Genomic DNA, 14,311 nt, shown 5'->3' on the forward strand with positions numbered 1-14,311 from the left:
TGTTTAGATAATCACATAGGCCCAAATTCTGCTACCTGTAGTGACACTGAGCAGTGCCTTACTCTGCAAGCAGTCCCACTGAGCAGCAGGATTTTATATGAAGTGTGAGCAAGGATGGCAGAATCTGGCCCATCGGTTTTGTCTATTATACCACCTCCAGTTGAGATCTTTTCAGAGCTCAGAAGCCAAGCAAAGTCTGGCCTAGTCACTACTCAGACAGGAAAGTTGTATGATGTGGTAGAGAGTGGATTTGGTGATTCAGTAGGTGGTACTCCCCCGAGTCAGTATAATCACCAGTGTCTGCCTGGGGCCACGGAGCACCTTTTAGATGACAGTGCCATTTTTTGTTCCTGACCACACATTAAATAGCCCACAGGCTATTAAATAGCCCACAGGCACTTTCTGCAAGAAATAAATTTAACTCTGATGTCCAGACCACATTCCAATTTGAGTAATTCCATTCTGCCTACCTATATTTCCTCTGCAGCTTCAATTTTATTGTGACAGGGTCAGACTAGATGGCTACCGGAGAGTGCTACTATTTGAGATCCTGGAAGCTTGCACCCGCCCACTGCTAAAAGCCCCTCCCCCATCCTAAGGGGAGGAGCCACTGGAACCAGGACTCAATTGATTTCAGGGGACAACTAATGAGAAAACAGGAAAGGGCTTGAGGGTCAAAGGGTCAAATGGATGGAACCGAAAGGGGACAACAAGCAGAGAACCCTGGACAGCGCCCACTGCTCCCAGAAGGAGTCTAGGGAGCCAGCGGATGCTGCCTAGAGGAACTCTGCCCGGATGCGTGAACGGATAGAGGAACGGAAATAGGCCCCACAGTCTCAGAGTACCACCTCAGCCAACCTCCTCTCCCTGGTGTTATAGATGGCCACCTTGGCTAGCGCTAGGAGGCAGTTGACAAGGAGGTCCCACGACTTTGTGTGGCCCCAGATGGGGTGTGCGTAGAGGAACAGGTGCGGGGAAAAGTGCAGCCAGAACCTCAGCAGGAGGTTCTGGAGGAGCCAGAACAGGTCTGCAGCCTGGTGCACTCAAGGTAGACATGCACCAAGGTCTCCCTCACGCCACAATGCAAGGCTGCTGCTTGTAGGCTCCCTGGGTTGGGGCCCGGAGTTGAGGGTGGGACCAGGCCCCTCCACCCCCTACTGACCATTCACTGGAGGGGCAAGAGCCCCAGCAAAGCGGCAAGGGCCTGTCAGAACCAGAGACAGGACTGTGAGCCGGCAGGGAATGGCCATCTTAGAGAGGCTGTATTACTCTCCCCCACAACTAGAGGGTGGAAGAACACTCAAGGGTGAAGCAGTTCCCTGATCTACCGCTAGAAGGAAGCGCTGGACCCACCAAGGTGGAGACAGAGCTTTGCCACAATATATAACAGCCCTCCTTAACTCCTCTCCAAATTGCCGTGCCCCGTTACACAAGTGCTACCTTCCACCTCGTGTGCATTTCAATTGGTGGTGAACCGTGCATGTGCACATGCATGTCTAAGGCAGACATCACAATGTATTGATCTAGGAGGTAAATATTGTCTGAAGCAAAGCCAAGGTCAATATTTACCTCCAGCAACAATAAATCTTGATGTTCACTAAAACAAGAAGCCAATAGGTGTGTTATTATATGCATATATTTTTGCTATAATTGAAACGGCTAAGCCAGAATTCAATCTAGTTGCATAAATGGCCAAGACATATTTCCCTTTTAAATTGACATTTATCCAATGTTTCCTGCATCAAGTCCAATACCTTGTAGTTGATGTGGATCCTAAGCATATTTAGGACCTGATCCAATTCTCACTGATTTCAATGGGAGCATGATTGAGCACATGTTTTGCACTATGTTAAATTCCAGCATCACCGCTACTCACTAAATGGTAGCCACTTGCACCCATTTTATATGTATTATCTTTGTATTATGGTATTTTTCATATCATATAGAAGGAGATATTATATTCAGAAGGATAATTATACCACATTTTATAACTCCTTATTAGTTTGTTACCATTCTAATGACTCGTGTATTAAGACCAATGGAGGTGAGTAATTGGCCAACCCAGAGGCAGAATAGTGATACCCAAACATTTCCTGTTTCTGATGTGAGCTTAGTCTGGTGTTCAGGAAGGATCCAATACTAAACTTCAGGTATTGCTCATTCCTACCAATACAAAGGAGAAATACTAGATTTCTTCAAATTATAATGGTACATCCAGGAAACAGACTTCTTCTCTGAAGCAGGTGTAGAGAGACCCTTTATGTGACTGATTGGAATAAATGGGTTATTAAAAGCTAATGTGGAACCTTATATGGAAATGGGAGACACAGAAACTTTCAAAGTAAGTAACAGAGACACAAGCAGCTCCAGCTCAGAGATGTAGAGTCCCAGCCAATAACCACCTGAGTACTAAGTAACACTCAGTAACTCCATAGTTCCAACAGAACGTTGCTAATTTCAAGAATGCTGCATTCTAGCACTGTGTTAGAGAACAGCAATGGAAGGGTTACGGCAGATTTTTCTAAACCCAGACCTGAAATAGGATTATTTCCAAACAATGTGTGACTTATTTGGATGGTTAAAAAAAAAGTGTTTGTGTTGTGAGCATAATGTATCTCCTTCTACAAGGCACAGAAAATACTTGTCTTACAAAGATAAGCTGCAAGTTGCTACCATTTAGGCACACATCATGTGATAAACCACATAACCGTGTGATAAACTAATTTATCTCACACTTCTCACCATCTCCCCTGCACCTTGATTTCTTCTCAGTCATCTGGATTTCTGTGGCATATTCTGTATTAGTTGTACATATGGCACTTCCTCTGACGTTCATCAGAATTCCGACAGTGGAACGTGAGTAGAATGTTCAACAGAGAGTCATGGTGCAGAGTGGAGGAAAATATTTCCTATGAGAAATTATTTTCTAAATTTTACTAGATTGATCAAATGATCCTAAAAGAGATTGAGGCCTCCGAAATCACATTTGAACTAATCTTTTGAAATTGAAAAGGGAATAAGTGGATTTTACATCTTCCTGTAAGTGATTTTGTGGTTCATAAAGAATTTTCAAATATGATACAGAGAATGAAAAATATTTAAAATGGTTTCAGACTCTACACCGGTCCAAGTCCCACAGCCAATTTGGGGAGGATTATAACCATGCTACCCTATTTGCAAAGTACTTTTCTCTCCCCTGTGGCTCCATGAGATTTTTTTGTAACAAACAGTGGAAACTGACTACTCAGGGAAAACAGTGAAACAACTGCCACCAAACAGCTATCAAATGCACAAAACAAACTGGAAAAACAGAGCTAGATTCTGTACTGTGCACAGCACAGAAGTCAAGCCCACAAGGGAAGTGAGGTATAGATGGTTTTTTGATGACTAACTGCACTTCCCAGATTCCAGGTGGCTGCACTGACTTAAACAGCCTCCAATGTGAGTAAGAGAAGCCCCACAGACTGCTCTATCTTACTGTGTACAATTTTCACAGAGGTTCCGTAGAACTCACATCAGCCCTATGCTACTCCTGCACTGGGGAAATTCTCCCCTGATGCCTTGAAGCGCCTGTCTGGCCCCTATAGCTGCTGCAGTCATACATATGGGCCAGAGCAGAGGAGAATATTTTTTCTTCTCTAATCTCTTTCAGTTACAGTTATCTCAAGTGTTACCGGTAAGTAGGTAAAACCCTTTGGAAAGAGTAATTTTTTGAAGGTGCTGGTGTCTCTTTCAAGTCACGAGTTGCAATGCTAATTACGACAAGCTGCTAAAAGAGTCTCCATGTACAACATCCAGGCACAGATGGTTCATTGGCACAAGTATTGCAACACATTTAAAATGATCTCACACTTAGCTTCTCGTTTTGTCTTCTTCCCAAGGATTTTCAAGCTGAAATACTCCTAGGCTCGGTGGTGCTATTTTCAAGATACTAGCGTGATCGTTAGATAATGCTCATGCTCATACCAGCTAAGTTCGCAAGAACTAACGTACCAGTGCTTGCTCAGAAATGAAAGACATTAAAGAAGCACACGCTCCCCATTACACATGAGGATCTGATTTGCACATCAGTGAGTTATATGATCTGAAATGCATCTTATAAACACAAAAGAGAATATGTAGTGTTTTCTTCCCCTGCTATACGGTGTTCCCTTGACTGGACAGAACTTAAATCTCATTGCTCATTTTTTTTTTTTAAGTATAATAGAAAAATCCACCACAGTAGAATACAAAACTAGTCAAGGCACCAAGCAAAAGATTCATGTGGAAAACAACAGGCGATGTTCATCCAAACAGACCACTGGATCTTATACTCCCTCACCAGCCAGGATTCACCTGACTGAAGCAATCTTATTAGACTGAGTGCACCATGGGATGAAGGGTGGTCTTGTTATAGAGACACTATCCTGAGACTCTCCAGAGCCAAGTTCACAGCTCATGTTCTCCAGGGGTGTCCTCCTTGAGGCATCACGGCCAGGGATTCCTGCACTGTGCCACCTCCCCTTTCCAAGAGGGAAGAAGGTGGTGCATAAAGGGAGATGTAGCCTAACCAGAGAGCCAAACACGTGGAGGAGAATAGGAGCTTGAGGCACCTAAACTACAATTGCCATGAGGCACTGTGGTAGCACTTGCAAAAATCAAACTTTTTATTTTTTGTTTTCAGATTTCCATCAAAAACAGACATTTTCAGTGGAAATGAATGATGTGGTATAGATGAAAATGAAAATAAATTGCTTTCATCAAAATTTTCAATGGGGAAAAATCCCATCTTTTGACATCTGGCCATGATACCTCTGAAAGAGAGTCCTACCCATACAGGAGAACAGGGCCATTGAACTTAGGTCTTAAGAATCCCAGGCTAGTGGCTTCACCATAGGACCAACCTTCACCCCACAGCACAGTCAGATAAAAATCTAACTTAAAATCACCTGTGGACCAAAAAGGAGGGAGAGCCTACTGCCTGGGAGATCTGATAGATCCCTGAACTTTTCATGCTCTAATTTCAAAGGGCACATGTGCGTACATTTTAGACCACTTATATGATGGTAATATTCAGATGCCATTTTGCTTTTATCTTGGACCTTTTCCTGTTTTCACCTGGACTCTGCCCAATATCCCTTATCTGCTTGCCGGGTTGCAGCATTTAAACAGCTGCTATTTAAAAATAATACTTCCAAAATACCTCTCTTCACAACTCTCAACCCATCCCCACTCCACTCCCAAAAATAAATTAAAATTATACTGCCCTGAGAAGAACAATAATCAGTCCTGCATCTAGATCAGTGACAAGATGACAGCATAATACTCGGGGCAACAAAAAAAACAAAGGCCTTGATTCTCCATCACGTGCCCAGTAAGTACAAAATTGATGTAAAATGCTACCAGATTAAAATGGTTACATTTTACACTCACTTTGCACTTTTCTTTTGCACAGATTTAAGGAACTACACAAGGTGCACAGTTTGCAATAGGAGATACAGCATTTGCTTCTGGCCCTGGAAGACAACGCCCTTAAAGCAACTGTATTATGATCTATAGAATAAAGATACTTTGCATGCACTTTAGAAGCCTCTAGACAGTGTTAGCTAGGATTTTTCTCTTCTTCTGAGGCCTGACCAGCTGGATCTACGGTACTACAACAAGTTGGATTTATAATAAGGATTTTTTTTTTAATTTTTTTTATTTAAATAGTAATTTTTTTTAAGTTGCCACTTTGCTCATCAGTAACATCAAGGGCCAATGGCATGATCATACTGTCTCATGTCAGTGTTGCTACTCAGAGATAGAAGGTTAAGTATTATACATTCTGGAGAGTGGAAAGGCAGGAAACGCTCCTTAAAACATTGAAATATAGAGGATGACATGGAGCCTGCAATTCAATGCATTGGAAGCACCTGTTTGTCATCCATATATCAAACTGCTTCAATTTACAGGACAAACATTTGCAAAACTCCAATCCATGGCATGATTCACTGTGTTAGTCCCTTTAAAAATTATTACAATTTCAGGTCTCAGAAAACACCAATCACAATTAATTTCACCTAGACATTCTACCTGATTAACTATATACTTGATATGCAAGTACAAAGAGACATGAACTGAAACCACAAAACTTGTGAGCACAAAAAGGAAGTTGGGATGGGGCCAAAACAGAAATAGTAGAAAAATTGTACAGTATTTTTTTAAAATTAAACTGTATAAGTTTATCTATACCTTATTACCTAAACTACTGATTTCTGTATCTTTTATAATTTGTAGACTCAACAACTCACAGAATAAGTATCCACGATATTTTGCTTTATCAATTGTAATGATTTCTGGGTGACAGAAACAAGCATTGGGATTTTTTTCTCAAATTCTTTAAATGGCATATCAAAGGGAAAAAGAAATTTTAAAAAATCAGTTCAAATATTACATAGCCTTACATTTTCAAAGCATTACAGGCAATTTATAGTCAGTCACTCCTAATGAATTGCTTTTAAAATGTAGTGGTTTAACTAAAGGTGTGACACACACAAGATCTGGTAAAATAATTGTTTTTATTTCCTGGTCCCAATCAAATGACAGAGGTCAGGATTACTGAAGGACACACATTGTCACATGGCAGAGATCAGAATCCACTGACACTAGTAGCTGCTTTTACAAGTGGTAAACATTTGACTTAAATTGCCCCAAGTACTGCAGAATAAGGCTCAGGTCTATTCCGTGGGAAACCCATCAGCCAGTCCCAAATAGTTTGCAGATCAGTGCATGAGAAAGCGAGCAGAAATCAATCCAAATCTTCACTGCCTACAATAGATCTCATTGCATGGACACCACTATGGAAGAGGCTTCCAGATTTGCCCTTCTCAAATGTTCAAACAGCAAGCCTTAGATATGGAGCTCTTGTTTAAGTATGTGCTGTCAGTTCAAGGACACTCCTGCTGCCTGGCAAACAGAGGAGGCCAAATTCTGGCACCCCAGAAGTCAATGGGAGTTTTGCTATTGACTTCAATGGGGCCAGAATTTCACTCAGAGAGTGCACCTTGGTTATTCTCTAACCCAAATGTATCCAGAAGAGCCTTATAACTGGATTTAACATTATCTGAAGCACATTTCTATTTGTGGTGGAAGATTGGATTATCTGTTGTGACCGTAAGGATCATTCCAGGGAAGATTATCCCAAACAATGTATTCCTAAAATGCTGTATCAATAAAAGGTCAAAGATCATGTAACTCCCGTGAAAGACACCATGAAAGAGTCATGCTAGCTGTCAACAGGAGTCTTGATTAATAAAACAGTGGTAGGGATTTCAGAATATGGCATATACGTCAGTGCAGGGAAAGGCATGGCAACTGCATTGCAGCTATGGTACCCTTATAGAATGGCATGGCATAGGCAAGCTAATTGAAACGACGTGATATGCATGCCAATAAATATCGCAATATCTGCTATTGTTTTAGATGAAGCAATTGCCCTTTTGCTGCATTCTTTCTAATGTGAGACAAAATTCTGTTCCCAGCTCATCAGTGTAAATCTGGAGTTACTCCAGTGTCTTATACGGATTTATTCCAGATTTATGCCTAGGAAATGAAAAGCAGAATTTGATGTTATTTAAAAGAATATTAAAAGGAAACTGTGCCCATTTGCTCTTCACAAATATCTGACATTTCAAAAGATGAAGCCCAATGAATTTTCATGTAGAAAATTTATTCTTGGAGAGAGGTGATTTTTTTTCTTCAATTTAACGCTGCTGCTCTGAGTAGAATGAGGACTCTTCCCTTTAAAATTCAGGAAACAAATGTGAACCAGATTATATCTGTCCCAAAGCTGCCCAAAAAAAGGGTTTTATTAAAACAAAACCCTCCTGGGATTTTCCCAAATCCACAAAATATTCCTGAGTGTAACAGTTTCCACTGGGACTATTATATTAGCAGATAGAAACTCTGTGTGGAGTAGGGTACATCTACACCCTGCCAAAAAAAACCAAAAAAACACACCCTTGTGAGGGCCCAGCTCAACTGACTTGGGCTTGCGGAGCATGCAAAAAATAGCAGTGTAAACTTTCCCGCTCCGGCTGTAGCCCGGGTTCAGAAACCCAGCGAGGGGAGTGGGTCTCAGAGCCCAGGCTCCAGCTCAAATGGGAACATTCGACACGTCTATTTTTAAACCCACAGCATACGTCCTGTACACTCGAGTCAGGCTCTTAGACGCACTGCCGCGAGCGGGAGTGGGGTTTCCAGTGCAGACATATCCATACAAATATTTATCCAGCCATCTCCCTAATGCCTCCAGCTATGAGGATGCTGCAAAGCGCAAGCTATTTCCACCCAAAAGCTGGAGTAACATTTTACCAGCTCAGGCCTTTAAAGTGCAGGTCTACTCTGAAAAGTGGCTGTGTAAAAAAATGGCATTGTGGGGAACTGGGCTTTTGTTTCACTGATTCCTGATCAAATCTGCAGAGCTCAGAAATAAAAACATACTCTTCCCTGCCTGCCAGCGCCACAAACTCAGCCTCTGCTCTGAGAGTTCAGTGGAGCTCTTTCCGTCTTACACCTCATCATTGGGAATAAATACTCTGCCTTCATCTATACCTGCCTGTTCAATCCCGTTAGCCTTCAAGCACACGCGTCCACATGCACCCACTCATTCCCAACTATATTCGAAGACAATGGGATTACAATGGTTTAAGTAAAGGCCTGTAGCTATCGACGAAGCATAAGATTCAAAGCCTTTCAGAGATCTGATTGGGTTTGGCAGGGGTGCAGCTAGGAAATAAACACAACTTTTTACATATAAACTGAGCAAATTTTATTAGGAATCATTGTAATGTAACTATATATAGAATTCCATGATGCCATTTTTATAGCCACTTTTCAGAGCAGAACTGCCCTTTAAATCATTTGTAGCTGGTTTATGCTCAAGCTCTATAACAATAAAGCATGAAAAAGCCAGGAAATGTCAGAATTTTTTTGCTTCCTGCTCACTTATTGTTTACTATTGGCCAGATTCTGACCCTTTATTCCCACTGAGTAGCATTGGACTCTTCCTGTAGTTCCACTATAGCCAAAAGCATTATGCATGAAATATCACATTCTGGCTTTATGCTAGATATCTATTGATATAGCAGAAGTCACCAGTTGGCATTATTACAGTGTTACAAGTTTCTTTTCCTTAGAGTGAAGGTAATGTACATTCTATGAAGAACTGCTCCATTGTTAGTTTCATGATGAAGATTCCTTTCAGGGGAGCTGGTGCAAGCCACAAGGGAGTTTGCACTCTGTCTTAATCCCTCTAATTAGAGTCAGTTCTTGAGGCAGAGTTGCTGCCTGGGAACTGGGTATTGGGGTAAAGCTGATTCCTGAAAGACAATTGCCTGCATGCTCTTTGACTACCTCTGTTTCAGGATTGCTGTATATGGGCAACTAAAGCAAGTTATACTAAGAAAATACCATCCATCTGACGAAGTGGGTTTCTGCCCACGAAAGCTTATGCCCAAATAAATGTGTTAGTCTTTAAGGTGCCACAGAACTCTCGTTGTTTTGCTGAAAACAGGCTAACGCGGCTACCCCTCTGGAACTCATCAATAAGAAAATACCAAGACTGCATGTCACTGATTTCTCCTACAACAGGAAACTGATTTGCAAGGCCCAAAATTAGCTACCTATTTAGTTGGTGTCACACCCATAGTGCAGTAGTCACTGTCTAATCAGTGTGAGAGAGATCACTGTAGATCTCAAAGCACTTTACAAAGAGAATAAGTGCCACTATCCTCATTTCAGAGCAAGGGGAAACTGAGGTAGAGAGCGATATGCAATTTGCCTAACATCATCTAGCAAGCCAGTGGCAGAGCCAAAAACAGAACCCAAGACTCCTGAGTGCCCATCCAGTGCCCTATCCACTGGCCCACGTTGCCTCCAAACACATCACTGACCTCACCCTGCTACTTATATTTATATTTGTATTACAGAAGTATCCAGAGGCCCTGACTACCATCAGCGCCCCAGTATGCAGGGTGCTGTACAATCCTTATAGGCTGATTCCATGCTCAGTGGGTTTTTCTGGTAACTTGGCCAATAACATTCCGCCTATTATTTACATTCCCTCGGCAGTTTCACTTGAATCAGTATACTTCATCTCCTGTACTAAAATGAGATGCAAGACTGCTGTGCTATGTTACACCACTACTATTACACCACTACCACTTCAGAAGTGTCTGTGTTTTTAGCGAAGCGATCACTATAGAGCAGGGATGTCAAACTCATTTGCTATGGCGGGCCGGATTTGAATTAAATGTACTTCAGGTGGGCCATACATACCATAAATCGAAATACTGGGCACTTTTGGAGCACTGGGTCTCGTGCACACAGCGCTCCACGCGCTGCGCCAGAGTACACAGATCTCGTGACAGCGCGTGACGCCGTGAGATCTCATGGCGTCGTACTCTCTGGCGGGAGCGCGCAACGCCGCAACATCTCACGGCGTCGTACTCTCTGGCGGCAGAACGTGATGCCGTGACATCTCACAGCATTGTACCCTCTGGCAGCAGCATGCGACGCCACGAGATCTTGCGGCATTGTACCCTCTGGTGGCAGCGTGCGCTGTCGCGAGATCTCATGGCGTTGTACCCTCTGGCGGCAGCATGCGACGCCGCCAAAGAGTACAAGGTCACGAGATGTCGCGGCAGCACGCACTGCCGCCAGGAGCCGGACCAAAAAGGTTGACAGGCCAGATGTTTGACACCTCTGCTATAGAGTCACCTCACAGTAATCCGCTAATGACTGCAAAGGGCTTTGAGATCTTTGGATGAAAGTTGCTATAGAATTATTATTAACAATGACATCACAACAGGGGGCATGCTGCAGCATCACAGATGGGCAAGGGCATGGTACTGCAACTGAAGGGGAACTGGGGGGGAAAAGGACAGTTTAATGTAACTAGAGAGTGAAAATCCCCTTTACCTTTGCTATTTGGAGCACTCAATACAGAACCATTTTTTGGATAAAGTATTTACAGGCCAACTTTAAAATAAGAACTTTTCAAACAAGTAACTCTTTTTGTTAATTGCAACATAGCTGTCATAAATAAGCCCCTCAAATTTCCATGTAGACAATGTAAAAGGACCCCAATCAACTTAAAAAACTCTCTCTCTCTAAGGCTTTTTGTTTTTTATCTACTATTGTAAACACCTAAGATTATTATAAACACTATAAAGTATTACTATAAATGCTACAGTGATCAGGGCCTTACAAAAGCCTCGATAGACGGATTAGATATAACAGAATTTGCACTGTGCGTTTGACAACATCTAGTAAATAATCATTTGCACTGTTACCACTGTATTGCCAATAAGTCAATTTCTACTGTTGTTCTTGTGGATCTTTCATACAGCAACTGGAGAGAGAAAAAACTTTTCTTTTTTTAATAGGAAAGTGTAAAACCACAATAATTGGCAGGGGGATTTTGAGGCAGGTTTAGAACCTGAAATTGCATTTAATTGTTTTCTTTTTAAAATTGACTAGATTTCCCATTGATGCATCCCTATCCCTTTATGCATAGTTTTATCTTCATTCTTTCCTGTGGTGTGTTAGTATGTTTCACCATCCTCTAATAAAGTGTAACCTCAATACTAAGGCTTCTTTAGATCAGTCCCTTCTCCTGACCACCTCACCACCCCTTTGCCTGCAAAAGAAGAAAATACTCTACTTACTTATCTCCTCTAGCTTCATACAGCCCTTACATGCATATTCCCCTCATCTGATGTCTAAACTCTCACTAAAATTGCTAAGCACAAACATCCAGAAAGACAAATTCTAACCTACACATGCTCTGAAGGCTCCTATCGCTTTGGCTTCACCAACTGCTAAAGATTGCTGAGTATTTTCAAACATACATTTTCACTTCTAGTGCAGGATACTTGATTGAGTAATTATTAATGTCAATTTAATCACACCTCAGTAATTAAAATATGTAAAAGAAAGCAGTTCGTTAACACTTCTCGCACTGATGGCCTAAACCACTTTCAACTACATTCAATAGTGCACATTTCTGATGAGTATTGAGAAGAGTTTTACAAGTGGCCTATAGGGTTTTTTAATAAGGAACTTTTGAGGGACACATCGCTACCCACAGATATTCCATTCCTTAGCCTTAAAGTTCAGATGGAAATAGTTTTACTGTTCTCTAATAAAGTGTAACCAAAACGCCCATCAAACCCTTGACAAATTACACCTTAAAAGAAAACTGGAAACATAATGACTGGACTTATTATGGTCATTTATTTATTGACCCTAAACTATTTTTAAGTCGTTAAATGCACAGAAATCACGTGTGTTGCTTGGGAAGGTTTTAAAAACTACTGCTTCAATAAACATGGAGTCTCCTCTGCACAATATAGGATTGTTCGGCTCTAGCACTGTATTAAACCTGAAGACAACATATAAATCAGCTGAACCATAAACTGCCTGGCTGCTTCTTTATGTTAGGTACCACCTCTGTCACAGGCACCGTGCACATGTGGAGGGACCCCCGCTCCCTGACAGCAGCCCCTATGAATTAATGTCTCCCTGTCTCTCTTCCTACACTGCCACACATGCCACATTCCAGCCCCTGGGACAGATCTTAAGCTCCTGTCTGTCCGTCCAGAGTCCCAGCCTTGAGTCCAGCCGAGGATCAGGCCCAATGTCTAAAACGTTGCTTGCCCAGAACTTTCCAAGATTCTGGGAGGTTTTCAGTGCACTCTTCCCAGTGATCACCCGAGCCCTGGCAAGTATTTTCGGGAGGCTTCCTCGAAGTGCCCTGTTTCTGAGCCTACCATGGAACAAAGACAGACCGACCGACAGTGCAAACATAGCGGCTGGTTGCAGAACCGGTACCAGAAGGTCGCCCCGAAGTCTGGTTACTCATCACAGCCTTCCTAGCAGCATGCGGCTTACATAAGCTTTTCTCGGTTTGAAACCCCACTAGGACACCCCCCACCCCCTCCTCCCCGCCGGGTCTCTGTTCCGGATTTGTTCTTCCCGTCCCCAGTCCGCTCCACTCTCAGCAGCGAGGGCGGCAGCAGGCACTTGCACGGGCAAGGCAGCGCTGACTGCAAGAACCTCAGACACGGCGACCATATGTCAGCCTCTCTCGGGGACAAGCCACCGAACTTGACTCCCCAGTCGCTGTTTACAGCCAGGGTGGAAAATTCAAGCCCCAAAGCCGCCAGCAAAGGCTTCAACCCTTCCCCAGTGCTCCCCCCGCCCAGTCCCCCAGGCTCTGTTAGAGCAGATTGCATGAAGCAAATCCCTTTTGCAATCCCTAACCCCCCGATCCCCTCCAAAAACAAACGGGTGTTTATTACCTTTCACTTCTTGCTCACAAGTTCCCGGCAGAAACTTTGCGATCCACATGAGGCGACCATGGTTAGTTTTGTCCCCACCAAAAAAAAAAAATAGCATAAAGCGGCTACAGTGCAAACGTGCTTGACTTGATGTGTAGAAAACGGAGCGAGATGCAGGGGAAAACTCCGATCCAGAACACAACAATCAGCCCCATTCACACTGGAATGAAAGGAATGTCAGCGCTTTACCTACTGCCCAAATCATGGCAGCCTCCGCTGGGTCCTAATGGTGCACCATGTACCCACCGAGAGTTCAGTCCCAGGCAGACTTTGCTGAGCCGGCTGGAATCGCAATGGTAACACTACACGCTGACGGGCTACCAGGTCCTAGTGCACCCCGGGTACAGCAGGAGATCGAGTTCAGCAAGTGAAGCCTCTGACAGAGAATGCGACACTGGCACAGTAAGGCCTGCTGGTGGTTGAAAAGCAGCATGTTCCCTTTAAAGTCCCTCTAGCAGGAGATTTTAACAGTGGTTTCATAGATCCAGATCTAAAGCTCCCTAGGATTTTATTCTAGGGCATAAACCACAGTGAAACCATTTTGAGCAACCACTCCAGGAACTGACGAAATGCTTGGTGGTCTTCTAGTAAAGATGGAGCAGAGTCATCCTCAGCACAGAGGGGGCAATCCGGTAATTGTCTAATCAGAATGCTCTCTTGCACAGGTTTCTTCTGCCAATATTTACACGGGAATGGGTGGAACTGAATCTATCCCTGAAGGCAATTTAAGATTATTTTGAATATAAAATTAATAATAACGGTTTTTACTCAAATCTTGCTGGTTTGGGGTAGGGTGATCAGATGTCCCGATTTTATAGGGACAGTTCCAATATTTGGGGCTTTTTCCTATACGGGTGCCTATTACCCCCATCCCCTGCACTGATTTTTCACACTGCCTATCTGGTCACCCTAGTTTGGGGGGTTGGTGGTTTTTTATATTTAAATCT

The 14,311-nt window shown here is 42.9% G+C and overlaps 1 protein-coding gene across 1 annotated transcript in view; it reads right to left on the reverse strand.

Moving 5' to 3' along the window:
• The window catches only part of AMOTL1 (angiomotin like 1), a 109,016-nt gene extending 95,394 nt beyond the window's left edge, over nucleotides 1–13,622 (reverse strand). Inside the window, exons 1-2 of the mRNA XM_067568086.1 lie at nucleotides 13,611–13,622; nucleotides 13,326–13,524 (exon numbers count right to left, since the gene is read on the reverse strand). Of these exons, the coding sequence (XP_067424187.1) occupies nucleotides 13,326–13,422 (97 nt within the window). The 5' untranslated portion in view covers nucleotides 13,423–13,524; nucleotides 13,611–13,622. The remainder of the gene's footprint in view (nucleotides 1–13,325; nucleotides 13,525–13,610) is intronic.
• Nucleotides 13,623–14,311: the final 689 nt, after the last annotated feature.

The sequence above is a fragment of the Emydura macquarii genome, unplaced genomic scaffold, assembly GCF_026122565.2.
Source record: "Emydura macquarii macquarii isolate MOO-44397 ecotype Brisbane River unplaced genomic scaffold, CSIRO-AGI_Emac_v2 contig_318, whole genome shotgun sequence".
Lineage (NCBI taxonomy): Eukaryota > Metazoa > Chordata > Testudines > Chelidae > Emydura > Emydura macquarii.